The sequence below is a fragment of the Ursus americanus genome, chromosome 22, assembly GCF_024610735.1.
Source record: "Ursus americanus isolate L20-20 chromosome 22, mUrsAme1.1.p, whole genome shotgun sequence".
In the NCBI taxonomy this organism is placed as follows: Eukaryota; Metazoa; Chordata; class Mammalia; order Carnivora; family Ursidae; genus Ursus; species Ursus americanus.
In genome coordinates this window covers 23,851,671-23,871,909 of record NC_142148.1, presented here as the reverse complement: position 1 = coordinate 23,871,909, position 20,239 = coordinate 23,851,671, and the positions used below count along the sequence as shown (strand labels likewise).

At 47.3% G+C, this 20,239-nt stretch overlaps 1 protein-coding gene across 1 annotated transcript; it reads right to left on the bottom strand.

The window, feature by feature from the left end:
• Positions 1-6,506: 6,506 nt before the first annotated feature.
• On the bottom strand, positions 6,507-19,374 carry AHCY (adenosylhomocysteinase). The gene is made up of 10 exons (XM_045806586.2): positions 19,215-19,374; positions 14,811-15,001; positions 13,612-13,687; positions 11,971-12,120; positions 10,942-11,054; positions 10,272-10,479; positions 10,096-10,183; positions 9,879-9,996; positions 8,913-9,107; positions 6,507-7,929 (listed from the first exon to the last, which is right to left on the bottom strand). Exons 1-10 carry the CDS (start codon positions 19,240-19,242, stop codon positions 7,798-7,800), a joined length of 1,299 nt encoding a protein of 432 aa, XP_045662542.1. The 5' UTR covers positions 19,243-19,374; the 3' UTR covers positions 6,507-7,797.
• Positions 19,375-20,239: the final 865 nt, after the last annotated feature.

Sequence of the window (20,239 nt, the reverse complement as noted above, 5' to 3'; positions counted from 1 at the left end):
GTAAATCCTTCACAGTGTTATGATTGCAAACAACAGAAATAATTCTGCCTAGCCTAAGCAAAGAATAAGGGGGGGGGGCAGTAATCTACTGGAGTGACCTGGGGACCTGAAAGAATCAAAGGAAAAGCCAAATGACAGGCCTTAGAAAGGATAGTACCCTACAGGGTGCTAAGGGAGCCAGGTCAAAGAAACCAACAGACAATGTCTTCAGGGCCAGGCCGCAGGACAAGTCAGCTCCAACCACTTCAGTTCTTGCATTGGGCTACTCATAACTCCAATTCCCAGGAGAGAGGATATGACTGACCTGAAGTGGTGCCCACTCAAACATGTGGTCCTTTTTGATTAACAGTCCCACAAATCCTATTTGTAATGTAGGAGGGGTAATTCTCCAAGAGAAAAATCAAAGACTTGCTGGAGGGTAAAATCTGCGACTAGTCACTATGAGAGAGCTGGACTCCAGATTTATTCTCAGGATACTTCCAGCCCCAGAATTTCTGCAACATAATCTGAAGCAATGGTTTGTTTTGCTTTGCTTTAATCTTAAGGAGGTACCCTTCCTCAGTTGAAATCTTAAGGGGGATCCTCATTATAAAATACACATCAAAGCAGTTTTAAGTTAGTAAAACATGATAATGATGCACACAAAAATTTGAAATTGGGGATTCAAGATTAACAGTTACCTCCTGTGTCAGCCTCAGCAAGCAGTTTGTTTCTGTTTTGGTTGCACAGGACGGAGAAAGATCTAACACAGAGAAGTTCTTGCAAAAAGGTTTTAACAGCTCACCCTGTGATCTCTGAACAATCTTCTATTAAAAAGAAACAGGAAATAATTTATTCCAAAATCTGATCCAGGGGCTTGCCAATGTGTTAAAATCTAGTGCATAGCACAGTGAAACATGCAAGTCTTTACTACATCTTCTAAAAGTCTCCAGTGTTTTTAAAAGTAGAAATTGAAGCTTATGGTTCTACAGAAATAGTACTCTTCAAAAACCGTGATCTTCAGGGCCTCCAACCCCTTCAGGACTGTGGACCATAGGCCAACTTAATTGGCAATCTTTGGTTCATTATTATAAGATCCTTCATCTGCATGAACAACCACATCCATCTCCACCCTCTGTCAAGAATTACCCCTGTCACACAACAGAAACTTTATAGAGGATTTTAACTGCAAGAGCTAATTTCTATGTGGGGGCAGGATAGGTGAAGAAAAGAATTTGATTTTAACTGACTTAGCCAGATCATTTGTAGTAAATTTCAGATTGGCCTGAAATAAACTTGCTCATCTCTTTCTTCTTCCATGCACCAAATGCAGTTACTGTGGGGGTGGGATGTGTATGTTGACGGGGTTGAGGGTGGGGCAGGAATGTCCTTTGTTTTATTGGTAAAAATCATCAAATGCTTATGTTCACTCCAGAAAGCTTTCTCCTAATGGCTTGCAGAGAGACAGTAGCTGTTGCTGGCTCTCCCAACCGGCTCTGGGAGTTGTAGTATCTGGGAGGTGGCACCACCTACTGGTGATGATGATGACGACGATGATGATGATGATGGTGGTCGTGGTGCCTTCTTGTTGCCTGGGGAGCCCAGCAAAAAGCTTCATTCCTTAGGCTCCTGAACGTTTCCACACTCTTCCAGAACTCCTCTTTAGAATTCCTGGGCCCAATGGCTGCATAAACTGCCAGAACAATAATAAAAGACAACTACCAGGAAAACTAACCTAATGATGATGATGATAAAAAATAACTTTCCCAAGTCACCTAATTTGGTGAGATCACATTTGCAAGCCATTGGGTGAGCTGATTCCTCCCCAAATTGAAAAGCAGAGCCTTGTGACTCTGGGGAAAATTTTTGTTTTTCTTCTCTCTCTCTCTCCCTCTCTTTTTAATAAAAGTTCAATTTCAATCCAATTTATTTTTTTAATTTTTTAATATTTAAAAAAACTTTATTTTTGTTTGTTTAGTTTTTTATTATGTTATGTTAGTCACCATACAGTACATCATTAGTTTCTGATGTAGCGTTCTGTGATTCATTGTTTGCGTGTAACACCCAGTGCTTTAAGCAATACGTGCCGTCCTTAATACCCTTCACCGGCCTATCCCAATCCCCCACGCCTCTCCCCTCTAAAACCCTCAGTTTGTTTCCCAGAGTCCATAGTCTCTAGTGGTTCATTCCCCCTTCTGTTTACCCCCCCCCCTTCGTTCTTCCCTTCCTTCTCCTACCGATCTCCCAGCTATAATTCCAGTGTAGTGAACATACAGTGTTATATTAGTTTCAGGTGTACAATATAGTGATTCAACAGCTCTATATATTCCTTATGCTCATCAAAATAAGTGTACTGCTAATCCCCTTCACCTGTTTCACCCATCCCCCCCCCACCCACTTCCACTCTGGTGACCACCAGTTTGTTCTCTATAGCCAAGAGGCTGTTTTTTGGGTTGTCTCTTTTTGTTCTGTTCGTTTGTTTTGTTTCTTAAAATCATATGGTATTTGTCTTCCTCTGACTGACTTATTTCACTTAGCATTTTACCCTCTAGATCCATCCATGTTGTTACAAATGCCAATTTTTTTTTATGGCTGAGTAATATTCTGGCCTGTGTGTGTGTGTGTGTGTGTACCATATCTTCTTTATTCATTTGTTGATGAATACTTGGGCTGCTTCCATAATTTGACTATTGTAAGTAATGCTGCAATAAAATATAGGGGTGCAATACCCTTTCAAATTAGTGTTTTCGTAGTCTTTGGGTAATTACTGAGTAGTAGAATTACTTGATTATGTGGTAATTCTATTTTGAATATTTTGAGGAACCTCCATACTGTTTTCCACAGTGGCTGCCTCAGTTTGCACTCCCACCAACGGTGCACAAGGGTTCCTTTTTCTCCACATCCTTGCCAACACTTGTTTTTTGTGTTTTTTATTATAGCCAATCTGACAGGTGTGAGGTGATATCTCCTTGTGTTTTGATTTATATTTGCCTGATGATGAGTGATGCTGAGTATCTTTCCACGTGTCTGTTCATGTCTTGTGCCTATTTTAAAAATTGGATTGGTTTTTTTGAGGTTGAGTTCCAAAACTTCTTTATGTATTTTGGATACTAACCCTTTATCAGATATATCATTTGCAAATATCTTCTCCCATTCAGTAGGTTGTCTTTTAGTTTTGTTAGTTGTTTCCTGTGCAGGAGCTTTTTATTTTGATGTAGTCCGAATGTTTATTTTTGCTTTTGTTTCCCTTGCCTCAGGAGACATATCTAGAAAAATGTTGCTATGGCTGATCCCAGAGAAATTACTGCCTATGCTCTCTTCTGCAGTTCTTATGGCTTCAGGTCTTACATTTAGGTCTTTCATCCATTTTGAGGTTGCTGAGTGTGTGTGTGTGTGTGTGTGGTCCCCATGGAGAGACATGCTGAGGCAAGGCATTCTGTTGGACACACTGTAGGTGTATGTTCCCGCCCAGCTGTTTCTCTCCCTTGTAACAGGGCAAGTATGAGAACAAGGGCGAGTGCAGGCAGACCATTAGGGTGCTAGGCAGAGTGGACTTAGGTACCATCTTTATGGCAGTTGTCAGAAAAAGCCCACTGCCTAGCACTTGGGACGTCTGGGACCCTTGTGAGATTGTAACTCCTCCAGCCTGGGAGAGGAAGCAGTGGTTCTTGGGGAATCTGGGAACAAGCACAGCTCTCACTGGCTCCAGGCAGCGCACAGGAAGCTCCTGGGGTCACTGCTGGACAGTGTTCTACATTGCAGATACCAGATTTCTAGGAAGGGTCCTCAAGCCCTGCAGTTGAGTCTGGACCTACTCGAGCCATGTGCCTGTCCTTGAGCCAGTTTGGAGAGCTGATAGATGAGGAACTGACCGAAGCTGCCTGACGAGGTCTGGATCACATCAGCACCCCTGGCTGCCTCCATCACTTCAAGCAGGTTTCCTAGCCTTGTCCCAGCATTGTCCAGGCAGTCCTGAGTGGGTCTCAGGAATAAGAATATGAATTCCTGAGGTTTCCCGAAACCTTGGACCCCCACCCCCACCCCCAAGCAGCAGCGACCCCTGCCTGCTGCCTCTTCTAGTTTCCACTGGTATCAACAGGCCCACACGACCCCTCCAAGCTCATTACTTATCCCCAACAGGACTTGAAAAGGATGCCAGCACCTCTAGACTAGCAGGGCCCTGCCACCACATGTATGTGGGCAGAGGGGCCTGGTATCCAGGAAAGAGCTCTGATCTGGAGGCAAGCTGGACATGAAACTCTTCATACATGTTACATCATTTGACCCTCAACAGCCACCTGAGGTAGATACTTACGCCTGCCCCAAGTCATATAGTGAGTTAACAGCAGACCCATGTCTCCTCCTTTCAAAAGCCCAGCCCCCAAAAGCCTTAAACTCCTTTCTCCCTTTCCTGAGGGGCGTGGGGGGACAGCCATGGCCAGGTTAGATACTATAGGACCCTTGGGCAATTCCTTCTTTACCCCATGAAGCTTTGATGGTGGAGCCCAGACATTAGGAGTGGGGATTGGGGACTTAGGAGACACATCATCCTTCATTGTGGGTACCTGGTCAGTGTTACACATGTGACAGATTAGCAGACCTGAAATCAGAGGTTAGGCTGAGACCAGATGTAAAAGGAGAGGGTTGTTGTTTTTATACAAAGGGTAGTTTTATTGAGTTTACCTGAGGCCATTCCCATTTCTACTTGTTAGTGTACATTTATATCTTAATGAATGAGCATGTTGCTCGAAAGATGCATTATACACAGTGTAGGAGAGGGTGTGTTTTTAAGAAGATTCTAAGAACTGGCAGGCCATTTCCAAAGAGGAAAGGGGGAAAAAAAAGAAAGGCCTGGATAACAGAAACAAGAACTCCTGGGAGACTGGAAGTGGGGGACTGCGTGGGATCTCACAGGAGGGAATTCTAGAAAACTATTTCCTAGGTCTGGGAGGAGGCAGACTCGAGGGAAGGGAATGTGCTTACACACAGGCAGAGGCCTCTTGGAGGGAGCAGCATGATTGCCATGTGAGCTAAAGTGTCTAACCTCTCTGGCTCACATGAAGAGTGGCCTTCCCCTTTTTTCCACTGGGAAGTCATTGTCCCAAAGACCACCATGCTAGAGTTGCTGAGGTGGGTGCTGTGGGCAGCACTCTCTGGTGGAAGTCTTGCCTTTAGGGGGCCTGTATTACAGTTCGAGTTACTGATCCAAATGTTGGGAAGTCCTAAACCTGGGCCTATGGGTATGGACGGGGCTTGGATTGGGGCTCAGAATCCTACCTAGTACAAAAGCCAGTTCACTCTCATGGCCCCTCTTAGAGCCTGTTTCCTGATCTGTAAAACAGGAATTCAAGTCCCTACAAGGTTATCAAGAGGAATACGTAAGCACTTTCTTAGCACAATGCCTGATAAACAACTAGGTATGCAAGAAACAGCGGTGGACATGGTAATGGATCTTTCTGTTTGACCACTGGTGTCACGATCAGTTGAGAAGTGTGCCCTATGTCATTTGTTACTGGTAATCGTTAATGTACCAGAATTCCTAAAATTATTTACAATGGAGTCATATCATATATGCATATAACATATTATATGATCTGGAGTCAGGCCACTTGGCCTCTCTGAAACTCTCTTCTCTTTAGTAACATGGGAATAATAATACCACCTCATAGCCAGAGGCTTAGAATACAAACATGAATGATTCACATTTGTGGAATGTTCAGTCAAGTAGGGACATTTCAGGAGTCTGTGAAGTTCAAGGATTAAAACCAGAGCTCTCATCTTAGTGTTCAAAGCCTATCCTTCCTATCCCCCAGGCCAACTGTTGAGTCCTTTACCTCATAGCTCCCCCTAAACTACAGCCAAACAACTCTTCCCTACCCCATCCCCTCAACTCACTCTTACTTAAGCTGTTCTGCCTGGAATGCCCTTGTCTTCAATTCCTCCTGTTAAAAATCATCAGCTCTTTCAAAATCCATTTCAAGCATCACCTCTTCCCTGCTGCCTTTCTCCTACTACTTACAGGGACTGAACTCTAAAGCTGGGCAGAGAAAAAGAAATGCCAGGAGATGGCAAAGCTGTTTTGTGAGTGCATTCTCCATCTAGCTTGAGATCCAGAAAGCTAGGGTCAGGCCTCAAACATCCCAATATCCCCATCAGGCCCTCCATCCAGGAAATGACCCTTAGAATAGTCTCCAGTTACCCTTCCCAGGTGGGTTCCTGACCTGTAAGACCAGCACAGAGTTCAATATATGACCATTTCAGCAAATAGGAGGGTCTTCAATTTCCTGTAAGTGGCCTCTTATAAACTGTGGGACTTTAGGAAAGACATTTAATCTCTATGAGTCTCTATTCTCAAATATAAAATTAGGGTAACATTATTACTAAGCTTATTGTGAGAATAAAGAAAATTACAAAGCACCTAGCATCCAACAGATGCTTAATAAATAATAGTTCCCCCAAGGAGCACTGGATCAACCCAAAGTATAAAGGGAGAGAAAAAGAAAAAATGAATGGAACACACAAAAAAATAAGGTAGAGGAAAAAATTTTAATAGGGATTACAATAAATCTAAGTGGGCTAAATTCATCTACTAAATGACAGATTAGGTTAAAAAACAGGCTGTTTACAAGAGACATACCTCAAGAGATAGAATTCTCTCTCCACTTTACCCATTCTTCCAAGTCCAAAGGTTTGCCTGCAGCTTTTATCACCCCAACCTGCAGACAACCCCTCGTCTTCATCGGCACACAACTATTACTTCTTACTCATGCCATACATTGTTGGCTGTGGATTATCTATATAATAAAGGCTCAGAATTCTTTCAGGCACAAATTTTTTTTTTTTTTTAAAGATTTCATTTATTTATTCGACAGAGAGAGACAGCCAGCGAGAGAGGGAACACAAGCAGGGGGAGTGGGAGAGGAAGAAGCAGGCTCCTAGCGGAGGAGCCTGATGCGGGGCTCGATCCCAGAACGCCGGGATCACGCCCTGAGCCGAAGGCAGACGCCTAACCGCTGTGCCACCCAGGCGCCCCAACAGGCACAAAAATTTTTATTTACCCACCTTCCTGCTCTCTTTTAACATTATAAACATTAAAAACCAAATTAACCTTTTTGATCCAGGGTTGTGATAGGAACCATCATGTTACAAAGAGGTGGCATATCTATGCCTGCTTTTATGATTCTCTGGCCCCCTCAACTGCTGGCTGTTACTTCTCTTATCCTTTTTTGACTGTCCCTTAACAGTATATTCTAACCTCTGTGAAACAGAAACTTAATGTACTAACCTCATTGCTCTGTGAAACCTCTTAAACAAGAGAATGCTCGGCACTAAGGCAGGCTCTCAGGGGCATCAAACTCTCAAAGTTCCTCCCTGCTCTTTGATATAGCTCATTCTCATCTGTCATGGTTGAGGAACCAGTGAACCAGTAAACTAAGAACATGTGTACAAAGTCCATAGACCAGGTGAGGGCCTAGATGGTAAAGTGCATGCACTTTGTGACCACCAAAGCTGACTTCCAACCCAAGTAAGGACTGACTGAGCGAGCAGTTCTAAAACCTCTGAACTCATGGTTCCCTGTGGGTATCTGCTGTGTACTTCTATCATGACCAGTGCTTGAGAAGGGGCTTCTCAATTCCTTCTGCCACACTTAGACAGTATGAGGGATGCAGCAGAGGCCTAAGACTGACTGACTAGCTCTGGGGAGTCAATGGGGGACATTAACAAACTTATCTCAAAGTTGGTACCATTTGCTCTTGGGGAAGAGAGGTGGGACCCCAGCAAGGCCAGCAGTTATAAGGCAAACAATAGGCCTGGTTCTCAGTAGCGGTAATGATCAGGCTTGAAGGGGCCATCACGGGACAAGCCCAGGTACTGGGCCTGCTTCTCAGTCAGCTTGGTCAGCTTCACATTCAGCTTACCCAGGTGGGCTTCAGCCACTGCTTCATCCAGCTAGAGAGAAACACAGGAAGATCTAGAATCAGTGCTATGCTCTGGGACCCCATACCTGCATCCAGCTACGAACAGAGATAAGAACTACTCTGCTGAAGTATCTGTCATACGTGTTACACATATTACTTCATTCTATCCTCACAGCCAGACTCAGTGGATGTGTTGTTTTTGGCTGCCCAGCTCCCCTTTCTCAAGAGAGAACCATGCAACATACCCCCCTCCAAGTAGCCCTGTGAGACCATCAACTACATCTCCTTCCTCACCCTCTACCAACCCAAGCAACCAGCCAAATGCTGCTCTGGAATTTATCTATGGACAGAACATATTTTCTATGACAGACACAGGGATTCTTTAATTCCTAAACAGGGAGGGAATCTTAAAAGAGGGAGGGTATTGGTCTCAGCTTATCAGTGGCAAGTCTATTTGACAAGTGAAGTGAATGTAAAGAAGAAAACAGCCAAGACACAGAGGAAGATGAATCCCTAGGTCCATTGTCTGACTCTTAGACTTCTCTGTTATATAGCTAAGAGTTCCCTTTTAGATTAAAATGGTTGTGATTGTTTTAAAATATATCCTTCAATTCTTTGTCCATAAATATGTAATACCCTTTCCTTCAAGAGGTAGAGCCGGCTCCTCACTTTTTGAGTGACTCACTTTTAATGAAGAGAATAAAGCAGAAATGATGTTGTGGGACTTGGAGACTAGATCCTAAAAGGCACTGGCAGCTTCCTCCTTTGCTCTCCCATGGATCGCTCACTCTACTAGGGGAAGGCCAGCTCCCATCTCATCAGGGGAAGGCAAGCAGCCCTATGGGAATAGACCCATGTGGTGAGGAACTAAGACCTGCCAACAGTGACATGAAGTGAATCTTCCAGCCCCAGTCAAGCCTTCAGATGACAACAGCCACTCCAAATGGAGAGAATGATTTCTGCCCTGTGGAGGACCCTGTGAGGACCCCTAAGAGAGTAGAAATGCAAACCCACCTTCTTGGGCAGGAAGTGAACCCCAACAGAGTACTTGTCTGGGTGGGTCCACAACTCTATCTGTGCCAGCACTTGGTTGGTGAATGAGTTGCTCATCACAAAGCTGGGATGGCCCATCGCACAGCCCAGGTTGACAAGTCGGCCCTCAGCCAACAGAATGATACGGCGCCCATTTTTCAGCCAATAGCGGTCCACCTGCAAGTGGGCAGAGCAGCAGTGAGGGTTGGCAGGGCACTGTTCCCAACGTCCATCCCTGCCTCATCCTACCCTCTTGTCCAGCAGGCCTTCCTGCCTCCAACAGTGTCTGTGAAAGGACCAAACCATCCTAGAACAACCCCCATCACAGGGGCTGGCACTCACAATTAGTTAAGAGCCAATATTTATTAAGCAGCTCTGAGCTATAGACCTCACAGGTCTGCCGTGAGAATTTAATGAGCTGACATGTGTAAAGCACTTGACACATGGCTTGGCAGATACTAAATACTCAGTAAGTATCAGCTAATGTTATTATCATTATTATTGCCATGTGCCCAGGGCTAAGACCATATATAAATTAATTATACATATACATATAAATAATTATATTTCATTCTGATAACAACCCTATGATTTAAGTACTAACTATCCTCATTTCACAGATAGAGAAACTAAAGTTTAAACGGTTAAGTTGCTGAAATTTGAGCCTGGACATTTTGAAGACAAATCCCATGTTCTCAGTCATCATGCTTCATCAAGCTGTGGTGCTCAACCTTAGTTGCACAGCAGAATCATCTTGGGAGCTTTAAAAAAATGGGCTGTCTTGGTGTCACTCTAAGATTCTGATTTAAGTGGCCCAGAAACCAGGCCCTCATCCTCCCCCATTCCACTGCCCTGGTTGCCAGAGCCTCCTCATCTACCCTTCTTGGTGACCAGCCCAAACACATCCCCCCCTGTCTTCCATCTGCCCACCCTGCTGGGGCTTCTCACCTGGGGCTTGACGTTCACCTTCTCCACAGCATTTTCGTTCAGCCACTTGACATCAATCTCCACGTCAAAGTGCCCAATGTTACACACGACGGCATCATCTTTCATCTGCTCAAAGTGCCTGTTGAGGAGTGCCAACCCATGGAAGACCGTCAGGGACAAGAGCAGCCCCAAGCCTGCCTTCTTCCTCGCTCCCTGCGACCCCCAACCTGGCACCTACCGGCCAAGGATGATGTCAGTACAGCCTGTGGTGGTGACAAATATGTTGCCCTCCTGACAGGCCTCATCCATAGTGGTCACCTCATAGCCTGCGCAGAGATGGTGTCCACGGGTCATCCAGGGTGGCCCTGCCCCTCTGGCCCCAGTGGCTGACAGCCAACCCTTGCCCTATCATACCCTCCATGGCAGCCTGCAGTGCATTGATGGGGTCGATCTCCGTGATGATGACGCGGGCCCCAAAACCCCTCAGGGCCTGGGCACAACCTTTGCCCACATCGCCATAGCCTGCTACCACTGCCACCTTGCCTGCAATCATCACATCTGTAGCCCGCTTGATGCCATCTATAAGAGACTCCCGGCAGCCATACAGGTTGTCAAACTTGCTCTGAAAGAAGAGAGGGCAAAGGGGTGACGGGGGCAGGCAAGGCCCTGGGGCCTCAGACCCACTCTCAGCATCTTGGCCTACTGGGTCTTGGGCTGATCACTTCCTGTGACTTCTCCCCACCAGCTAATGTGCTCATATGCCCCTTGCTCTGATCAGCCCAAGACGTTCTCCCTAGCCTTTCTATGCCAGTCCAGAAGGCTTCGTAAGGATCAACTGCTAAGAGAGATTGCCTAGAATCTGCTTTCCTTTAAAGCTCTTGTTGTCCAGCTCTAAAACTCATTGTATAGTTCTTCCCTCTTTAATGTACTTATTACCCTCAGTCACTTATTACTCCCTTATCCTCCTCGAATGAGGGCTTCAAGTCCCTAGCCTACAGCTTTCCCAGGGGCCTTTCTTCAGAGGCCTACTCCTGAGCTGCACTGGGGATGAACAGCTGAACATGACACTGCCCCACGGACTCACCTTGGTGACAGAGTCATTGACGTTGATGGCAGGCACCTTCAGCTTCCCACTGGCCATCATCTTGTACAGGTTGTGGACCCCTGTTGTGGTCTCTTCAGAAATGCCTCGGATGCCTGGACAAGAAAGGAGGGGATGAGGCTAAGGCCAGGAAGGAGCTGCCCAAGGGATAATGGCAGTGCCTCTGGGATGAGACCCCAAGAGCCTCAAAGAGCCCATACCTCAACTCACCCGAATTCTTCATCTCTGACCCTGAAAGCTGCTTTCCTTTCTGGGATCCCATCTCTGTGACTGATACCAGTTACCCGATCCTCCAGGCCAGCATGCAAGAGGAGTCACTACCATCACCAGACCTAAGGATTCCATCTCCAAGCAATCCCTAAGCTCTCCATTACTACTGCCACTGCCTTAGTCCCTGCCACCATTGTCTCTTGCCTGGTCTCCCAGCCACAACCCATCTTCTACACAGAAGCCAGCAGCCATTTTCAGCAGCCAAATGTATATATTTTCAGAGAAATCTTTTTAATACCACCCAATTATTTCTCTTTGCTCTCAGGATCAAGCCAAACTCTTCCCTCTTGGCCTGTTAAGTCCTCACATGTCTGCTCTTCCTTAAAGCTCCAGCCACACCCTGCTATTCTCCCCAGCGAAGGAAGCTGCCAAGTTGGCTTCCGTCCAGTTTCTTGAATAGTCCACCCTTTCCTCCCTCAGGGCCTTTGACCTCACTACCCCCTCTACATTCCTTTCCACCCTGATTTAACAAAGTTGACTCCTTCCCAGCTGTTCCCAGCCCTGGCCTTATGCTTGTCCTCAAACCAGACCTTACCCAGGCCTCCCCCACCGCCTCAGCCCCACACCATCAGAAATCAGGAGGCCAGGCGACAGCATGTCTGCAAGAGCCTGCCATCTTCCCATCTTCCACAGAATCTGCTGTTCTAGGCAGTGGAGTTCTGCCAGGCCTGCTGCTTTCACATGGGCAAGCAGGCCCCATCTAGACTGCCAACACCCTGCGCACCCCCCTACCCCACTTACCTGACAGGAGCTGTGGGTACTTGGTGTGAATGAGGTTGGTGAGGTCACCTCCGTCATCCAGAATCATGTTGAGGGGCCCGTCCTTGAAGTACAGCGTCTGCTCAATGCACCACAGGTACTCCTCGTCTGTTTCACCCTTCCAGGCGTACACTGGAGGTCAAGTGGCACAGTGCATCAGGGGCTGGCCCTCCCCACCGGTGCCTGCCCCAGGGAACCACCAGAGCACAGCCAATACGATCTCCTACCGAATTCCCAGCCCCAGTCACCTCCAGCCCCTCTGAGGACTTAGGCGGTGAAAAGAACAGAACTTGGAACCAGATAGATCTGAATGCAAATTCTGGTTCTACATTCAACAGCTGTGGGACTTTGAGCAAATCACTTCACCCCTGCGAGCCTCAGTTTCTTCATCTCTGATAGTACTGATTAAGTGAGATGGAGGCCAAGTACAGCCCCCCAGATGTAGGTGTCTGGACATAATTATTTCATTCCCTGCCCCCGCTTCTGTCTGGGCCCCAAGGACTGGGACATCAACCTAGTGACCACGGCTCCCACCCACAATGCCTACTGCTAGAATGAAGGTGCTACAGGACCACTGAGGCACACTCAGGTGGACCCATGAGCCAAGATCCAAGATTCATTCCTCACTGAAAGGACTTGAGGGCCCAGCAGTCTCTTGGTGGGCTGTCCTAAGTCTGGCCAAAAAATTATTAACAGCAGCTACTATGCATGGAGCACTTTCTCTGTGGCAGACATTATTCTGACTGCCTCATGGTCCAACTCTTTTTTCTTCACAGTAACTCTCTGAGACAGGCATTACCATCATTATCATTTATAGATGCCCAGAGAGGGGCTAAGATGTGCCCAGGTCACTCAGCATGGGCATTCCAGAATAGGCACCAGAATCCTAACTGCCAGCCCAGACTGGGACACTGATGTTGGGTTCCCATGAATCTCCTGTGAGAAAACAAAACTAGCCAAGCAGGCCCAGCTACCCCCTCCCCCAAACTACGGTAGACAGTGGTCTTAAAAACAAGGCCTTTCCCAGAAAAGGGTCACGGAGCCAAATAAGGCTGAGGAGTGAGGGACCTGCCAGTCCAGGCTGTGGAAGGGTCCTTCCCCACCCATTCCCTCCACCTAAGGTTGGTTAAAGGGAATTGTGAATATCCTATTTAATCACCATCAGAGCTAACCACTTCCTTCCCCGAGTCCCAGCGGACATGTGCCTGTTTCTCTAGCAGCTTGTGATAGTCTTTCCTCAGCCCCCTAGATCATCAGACCCTAGGCAATGGACCTCTGAGGCTCTTTTTCTGCCCAGTATCCCTCCCTGATTCTTTTGGAAATAGAGCTACACCCTTCCTTTAAGGAACTTCCTCTTCTCAACATCATGTGGTTCCCAATCATAAGCTCCCACCCTCCCTGGTTACATGATTTGAGATGGGCCAGTAAGTGCATTCCACAGGATTTTAGATGACAGTGGGACAAAACAACTCTTTCCTTAAATCACTAGACTACAATTCTGCAACCATGACTCCTCTCCCCTGCCATGGGAAACCCTGTCACAGTGAGAGTCAGTGAAGCAAACAGGGAGAAGCAGAGCCCCATCAAGCATCCCCACATCCTTCAGTAGCAAGCAGGACTCACCTGGAATGCCAGCCTTGGCAATGGCAGCAGCTGCATGGTCCTGGGTAGAGAAGATGTTGCAGCTGGACCACTGCACCTAGAACAGCCAACAAGACAGGGCTGCTGGTCACAGACAGCTCATCCATTGGACAGGGATCAAGCAAAGCCTTGGATCGAGGGGGAAGAGGCCCAGCAGGCTCTTCAGTCATAGGTTGGGGACAACTAGTGAGTGGATGGGAGCCAGAACATTAACAAAACCCGACTTAAGTTTTAAAACATCACCTCGTGCTGTGTGGAGGGCAAAGGGCTCCACAAGGAAGCAAGGAGACAAGTGAAGAAGCTGCTGTAAGAGTTCAGACAAGAAATGCAATGGTAGCAGTGGAGGTGATGATGGGTCTATTCTGAAGGCTGAAATGACAGAATTTGCTGTGGGATTAGTTGTTGGGGTGAGACAGAAAAAGGAGTCAGGGATGACCCCAGGTTCTTCAACTGAGAGAACCTGGAAGGCTGGTGTTTCCATTTATTTACATGAGGAAGACTGCAGGAAGAGGAGGGGAACAGGAAATCATGAGTTTGGACATGTTGAGGTTGAGATGTCTATTAGATCTCTAAGTGGAGATGACTGACACATCGGCTGCCGGATACCTAAGTCTGGAGTTGCAGGAAGAAGTCCAGGCTAATACATGTATTTGGTAGTCATACAGACAGTATTTAAAGCCATAAAATCAGACCACTGAGTGTGAATGTTGAAAAGAAATAAGAGGTCAAAGGACTGAGCTTAGTATACTCTTAGTTGGTTTTGGCTGCTCTTCCTTGCTCGGTCTTGGGAAACCATTATTCCAAAATTCCCAGAAAGATTAGAAGAGCTGCCAGTCACTGGTACTTACAACCCAGGCTGAAACAATAAGAGCATACCATCCTTATGGCACCATGATTGGTCCGTGGCGGGCACATGACCCTGGGGGGCCAATGAGAGCCAGTCCTTACATGACTCAGTGGGACATCAGCGTTGAGTTTTTCCTACCCAGAGTTCCTCCGTTAGGAGGATGTGAACTGAAGAAACTCAAACTATCTTCCCAGTCAGGGCAAAAATATGCCTAAGAATAGTCGCCACAAAGGGTGGTGGCACTGTGACAAGCTTGGAGCCCCTGCTGGAGCTCCCCTGCAGGAGCACCACATTGGACTTCCCCACCCCCCACAGGAAATGCTGAGGGCCTCACCTCAGCACCCAGGGCTACGAGGGTCTCAATGAGGACAGCCGTCTCCACGGTCATGTGCAGGCAGCCAGCGATGCGGGCGCCCTTCAGTGGCTTGGAGGCCGAGTACATCTCCCTCATCCGCATCAGGCCTGGCATCTCATTCTCCGCGATGTCCAGGGCCTTGCGTCCCCAGGAGGCCAGGCTGATGTCGGCTGCAGGGCCAAGATGGATGGGAGTTCCATGAGCTGCCTCCTCCCGCCAACCACGAAACACCACCATTCTCACTCACCCACTTGTGGACCCAAAACACTACAGTGAGCAATCCGGTCACTGCACTCTCTCATTCAACAAGGATTTATGGACCCAGGGTAGTCAAAAAAGACAGACATGGTCCCTGCCTCACCACAGCTTACAGCCTTGTGGGAGAACACATGTAATCAAAGAATCACACAGGTATGTGAAAATTACAACACAGGTAAGTGCCCCTTGAAAAATAACTATCAGCCTATACATACCTCCCACTACCCTTTCTGATGTCACCTACCAATCTCCTCATTCCTTAAACATTTTGGTTCCTGGCACTCCATCTTCCAAGTCATCATTCTTCGTGACTTCATCACTCATAAATGATATCCAACACACTGGACTCAACAACTGTGTTGAGCGTATGAAAATGCTGCTTCCCCACTACTGACGTTTCTTTCCACCCGGAGTAAACCCACCTGTGTAACTAACACTCTTGGCCTCTCTCTGCCCTAGGGGAAGCCAGAGTGACTTGTCTGATTGGTAAACTTGGGAGGAATAAAGGTCATGCTCAGTTCAGCTCTCCCTTTTGCAAGCAAGCAGTAGCCAGCCAGCCTACAGGAAGCAAGTTCTTCCACAGGGAGACCTACCTAGGCTCACCCTGCCTGTACCTGGAGGGTAACTGCTGAATCTGGCAGTTTGTTAGCTGGATCATCGGACTTCAACACTCACCTACACCCTCCGGCTTTGATGTTATCAGTAATGAGAGTTATATTTGGGCTTCTATCTGCCACCCCAAATGTCTCAAATTTGTCCAAATTCTCAGACAGGAAAGAAGGATATATAATGAGTTCGCTCACTATCTCAATACTGTTCTCTCTAATTTCACCCTTTCTCTCTCCAGGCCACACTAGCCCATTCCCTAGGTCAGTGGTTACAAACTTCCCTGGGCAGAGTCATCAGGCATACTTGTAAATCTCCCCTGGCAAAAAAGATTCAATAGTTCTAGGATGAGGGCTGGGACTCCTGGTGATTTTTATCTTTAGGGAAATTTAGATCCTGCCAGTCACCCAAAGAGGTGGTGGGTGGGAGAGAAAGGACGGTAGAGAATTTAACAGTAACAAATAATAAAACTAAGTCAGTCTGCTTCCTACTGTACCTCTCAATTTCAGAGAAGAAATATTCCTCTCCCTACTCCCACAGTGCCTCAACACACATCCCCTCCCTTTTTACCCTCTCACTCCACTCCCACCCATCCACCTTGGCAAGCCATCACCAATTCTGACCACCCCCCCCCCTTTGGAAATCTTGATTTCAAAACCAACTCTGGCCATGTCCCATCTTTCCAATCCTCTCCCTCTGGAGCCCCAACTCCAGTAAGGGCAAAGCTATCGGTCAGAACCTCTAATGCATTAATCCTACCGATTTCTGCAGTCCCTCAACACACCACCTTCTATTCTCAACTTCTTCCACAGTTTAAGATTCCCCTGTTCCCTCTGAGAACTCCTTGGCAAAACTCCCACCCTGGTTAAACCTAACCCTCCACGGCACCCAAGCCAGTGAGCACTGCAGGAGGAAAATCACCACCACACCAAGACCACGAATCTCACGGGGCATTCAGCAACCCTAGGACACTTTCTTAGTAAATTTACTCTCCTTAGGCTGGGGCACCTGGGTGGCTCAGTCAGTACAGCGTCCAATGCTTGATTTCAGCTCAGGTCATGATCTCAGGGTTGTGAGACTGAGCCCTGCATCAGACTCCGTGCTGAGCATGGAGCCTGCTTAAAACTCTCTCTCCCTCTGCCCCTACCTTGTACTCTCTTGCACGTGCACGCTCTCTCTCTCTCTCAAAAAAAAAAAAAAAAAAAAGTACTATTTTCCTACTCTGTTCAAAACCCTAACACCTCTCATCAACTAATGACCTCACTTCACAATTCATTGAGAAGAATTCAGAACTATGCCTTATTTCCTTCGTGCCATCCACTAGTCCTTCTCCTCTGTAGCTATAGACCAAGCATTCTTATTTTAAGAGAACAGTCTCTGCCAGGTGGGGCTTGATCCCCTGTCCTCTCACCTTGTTGTGGAACTTCACTACTCCGCTGAAAACTGTTCTCAAGGTTTCCCAAGACTGGCCTGATCCTATATCTAATGGTCAATTATCTATGTTCACATTTCTCCTGCCCACTAATTACGTCCTCCTTCTGAAACCTTTTCTTTTCTTGGCTTCTATGCCTGTCGTCCTGTGGTTTTCTTCCTACCCTCCTGGCTCCTCTTCCTATAACTGACTCTCAAGTTTGAAAGCCTTCAGGGCTCCATCATCTCCCTCTTCTCTCTTACCAGATGAGCTCATCACATTACAGCTTTTAATACCTTCCCTACGGCAACAACTCCCATGTTATTTCCAGCCCAAACTTCTCCCCTGAATTTAGGACTCATATAATCCAATTTATCGACTCAGCATCTCTACTTGGATACCCAGCTGGATTTATTATGGGTCACATTTGAGCCCTTGGGACTCCTCCTCCCTCTCAAACTTTTTCTTCCTCAATCTTCCCATTTTAGGAAATGAAACCACCATCTGACCAGCCACTTCAGCCAAAATCTTTAGATTTCTTGATTCTTCTTTTCCCCTTTCACTGCCTCCCCGTCTTCTAGCTCTTCTAGCCCATCAGCAACATTCCAAATAGCCCTCAACCCTGACCGGCTGAGCTCTTCACAGTATGACAAGCCCCCATTCTAGCTCAGGCACGGATGAGACCTTGACTTAACCTTTCTGGGCTTCAATTTCATGGGGGCAGCTGGCTACTTGATAAGCTATTTCCACAGAATCTTGTTTTGTTTTTTTTTAAAGATTTTATTTATTTGAGAGAGAGCACAAGCCAAAGGAGGGGCAGAGGGCAAGGGAGAAGCAGACTCCCCACTAAGCAAGGAGCTCACTCAGGGCTCCATCCCAGGACCCTGAGATTATGACCTAAGCCCAAGGCAACCGCCTAATCCACTAAGCCACCCAGGTGCCCTATTTTCACAGAATCTTTACAAGTACTTCCTACTAGTGCCTCAGTTTCTTCCTCTGTATAATGGGATAAAGTCCACTTCCACAGATTATTTTGTAAACACATTCAAATCACCAAATACACTGCAAGTGCGCCATAAATACTGATGCCTTTCTTTAGGTTAAATGGTGTCTCGAATTTACTTTAAAAACTGCTAGCAGCCTGAACAGATTTGTGCTGAGAGTTCATTAAGTTTGCTCCAAGTGTGTTCACTTATATACAGTGGTGAAAGAGTGTGCTTAGAGGCCTTCAAGGCCTATGTTCATATCCTGCTCCAACACCTCCCAGCTCTAAGATCTCGAGCAAGCTATCTTTATTCCAGTGTCTCTGCATAATCATCATCAAATGGGAAAGTAATAGTCCCTTCCCTAAAAAGCATGAGAATAAAATCACTTCATGTAGAATTAAAAAGTCAAAGGTGGTGCCCGTCCCATAGTAAATGCCCAAGAAACATTAACTGTCAGTTTATCAACTTCAATCCATAGGACAGCAAGGAATTTTCTAAGCACTCCACGTTTTCTTCGAGATTCTCTGCACAACTGTCCGTGTTGACCAGCAGAGTGACCCCAGAGGCTGAGTAACGAGCCCAAAGTCCCCTGTGAGTGGACTAGTGCCAGCCTCTAGCTCGCTATCCAGGCCTCTCCTCCGCACACGCCTTAGGGACTCCAGTGCCCTCGAATTCCCTATGGGAGGCCCAGACAGGAGTAGGCACTTGTCCGGGTCCACCCAGCTGGCCAAGGGGCCGTTGCAGGCCCAGACGCAAGACCTTGGCCTCCTGGAGTAGGTCCCTGCAGGTGCCAACACTCCCAGGCCGCGGCCAGGTGCTCGCTCTCCGCCTGCCCCAGCCTCCTCAGGGCACGACACGCCGCCAGTTGGCGGCTCCGCAGCCCGCGCCGCTGCACTGGGCCTCGCGCGGCACGCCGGGACTTGTAGTCCACGGCCGCCTCCGACAACCGGCTCGCTGCAACAGGAGAACTCCAACCCCCAGGCGGCCTCGCGCGGCGAAGATCGCGCCGTGCCAAAGATTCAATGGGACCATGAGAGCCTCGCTAGGGCCCCGCGGCTGCCTTCCCGACAGGCCCCCGGCGGGCGCGGAGCCGACCTGGCTTGCTGCACTCCTGGAACTCACCGACTTTGTAGGGCAGTTTGTCCGACATGCTGGCGGCGTTTCCGCACAGAGTGATGGACACGGGCGAAGGAAGCCGGCCCTGAGGGTAGGGACTTGCACGGGAAGGGCGGCGCTGGGCAGAGATCTGCGCTAGGCGCCGGCGCCTTTAAATAGCTTCCTCTGTCTTGCATATTCATGAGTCCCGCTAGAGCTGAGTGGTCCGGGGCGGAGCCCAACGCAAGGTGGGAGGGGGCAGGGGCCGGAACGGACTTCGAATCCTGCTGAGAAAATAACCCGATTTTGTCCGCGGTGGGTCTGGAAGAGAGCTTCGGGAGAGGCCTGAGAGCAAACCCGAGGCTTTCTTTCTTTCATTCGTTCAGCTAGGAAATCCGTAGTTAAAATCTAGTAAAACTGCTATTCTAACCAGTTCACCTCCCTGAGCCGCAATTTCCTTATTAGTAAAATGAGCCGAATGACACCTACCAAACGAATTACACGTAAAGTTGCAATATGTCAGGTACCTAGCACATCCCAGATAATTCTACACTCCCCTCCAGGTAACCACTATCGTGAGTTTAGGTAGATTTTCATGCATTTTACTACTTTTACTACATATGTGCACATCGTTAAACATTTCACAGAATTTTTTCTGTATTTATATAAATGGTACCATACTGTATTTAGCCTTCTGCGACTTGCTTTTTTCTGTCAATATTACGTTTGTACGAGTCACGCATGTAAGCTTAATAACTTTACTTATTTTTGGTTTTGCTGCTGGATAGAATTTCATGTATACGTTCCATGATTAACTGTTCTGTTTGCTAATGTGCAGGTTATATACATTCTATCGCTATTGCATACATGGAGCAACGGACATTTGTGTACTTGTCTCTTAGGGCACATGTGCGGATATCTCTGGGGCAGAATGTACCCAGGGATGGAGTTTCTGGGCTGACATATTTGTAACTTTCCTAGATATTGCCAAATTGCTTTCCAAGGTAGTTTTACCATTTAGCCCCCTCTCACCAGCAATATCTGAGAGGGCC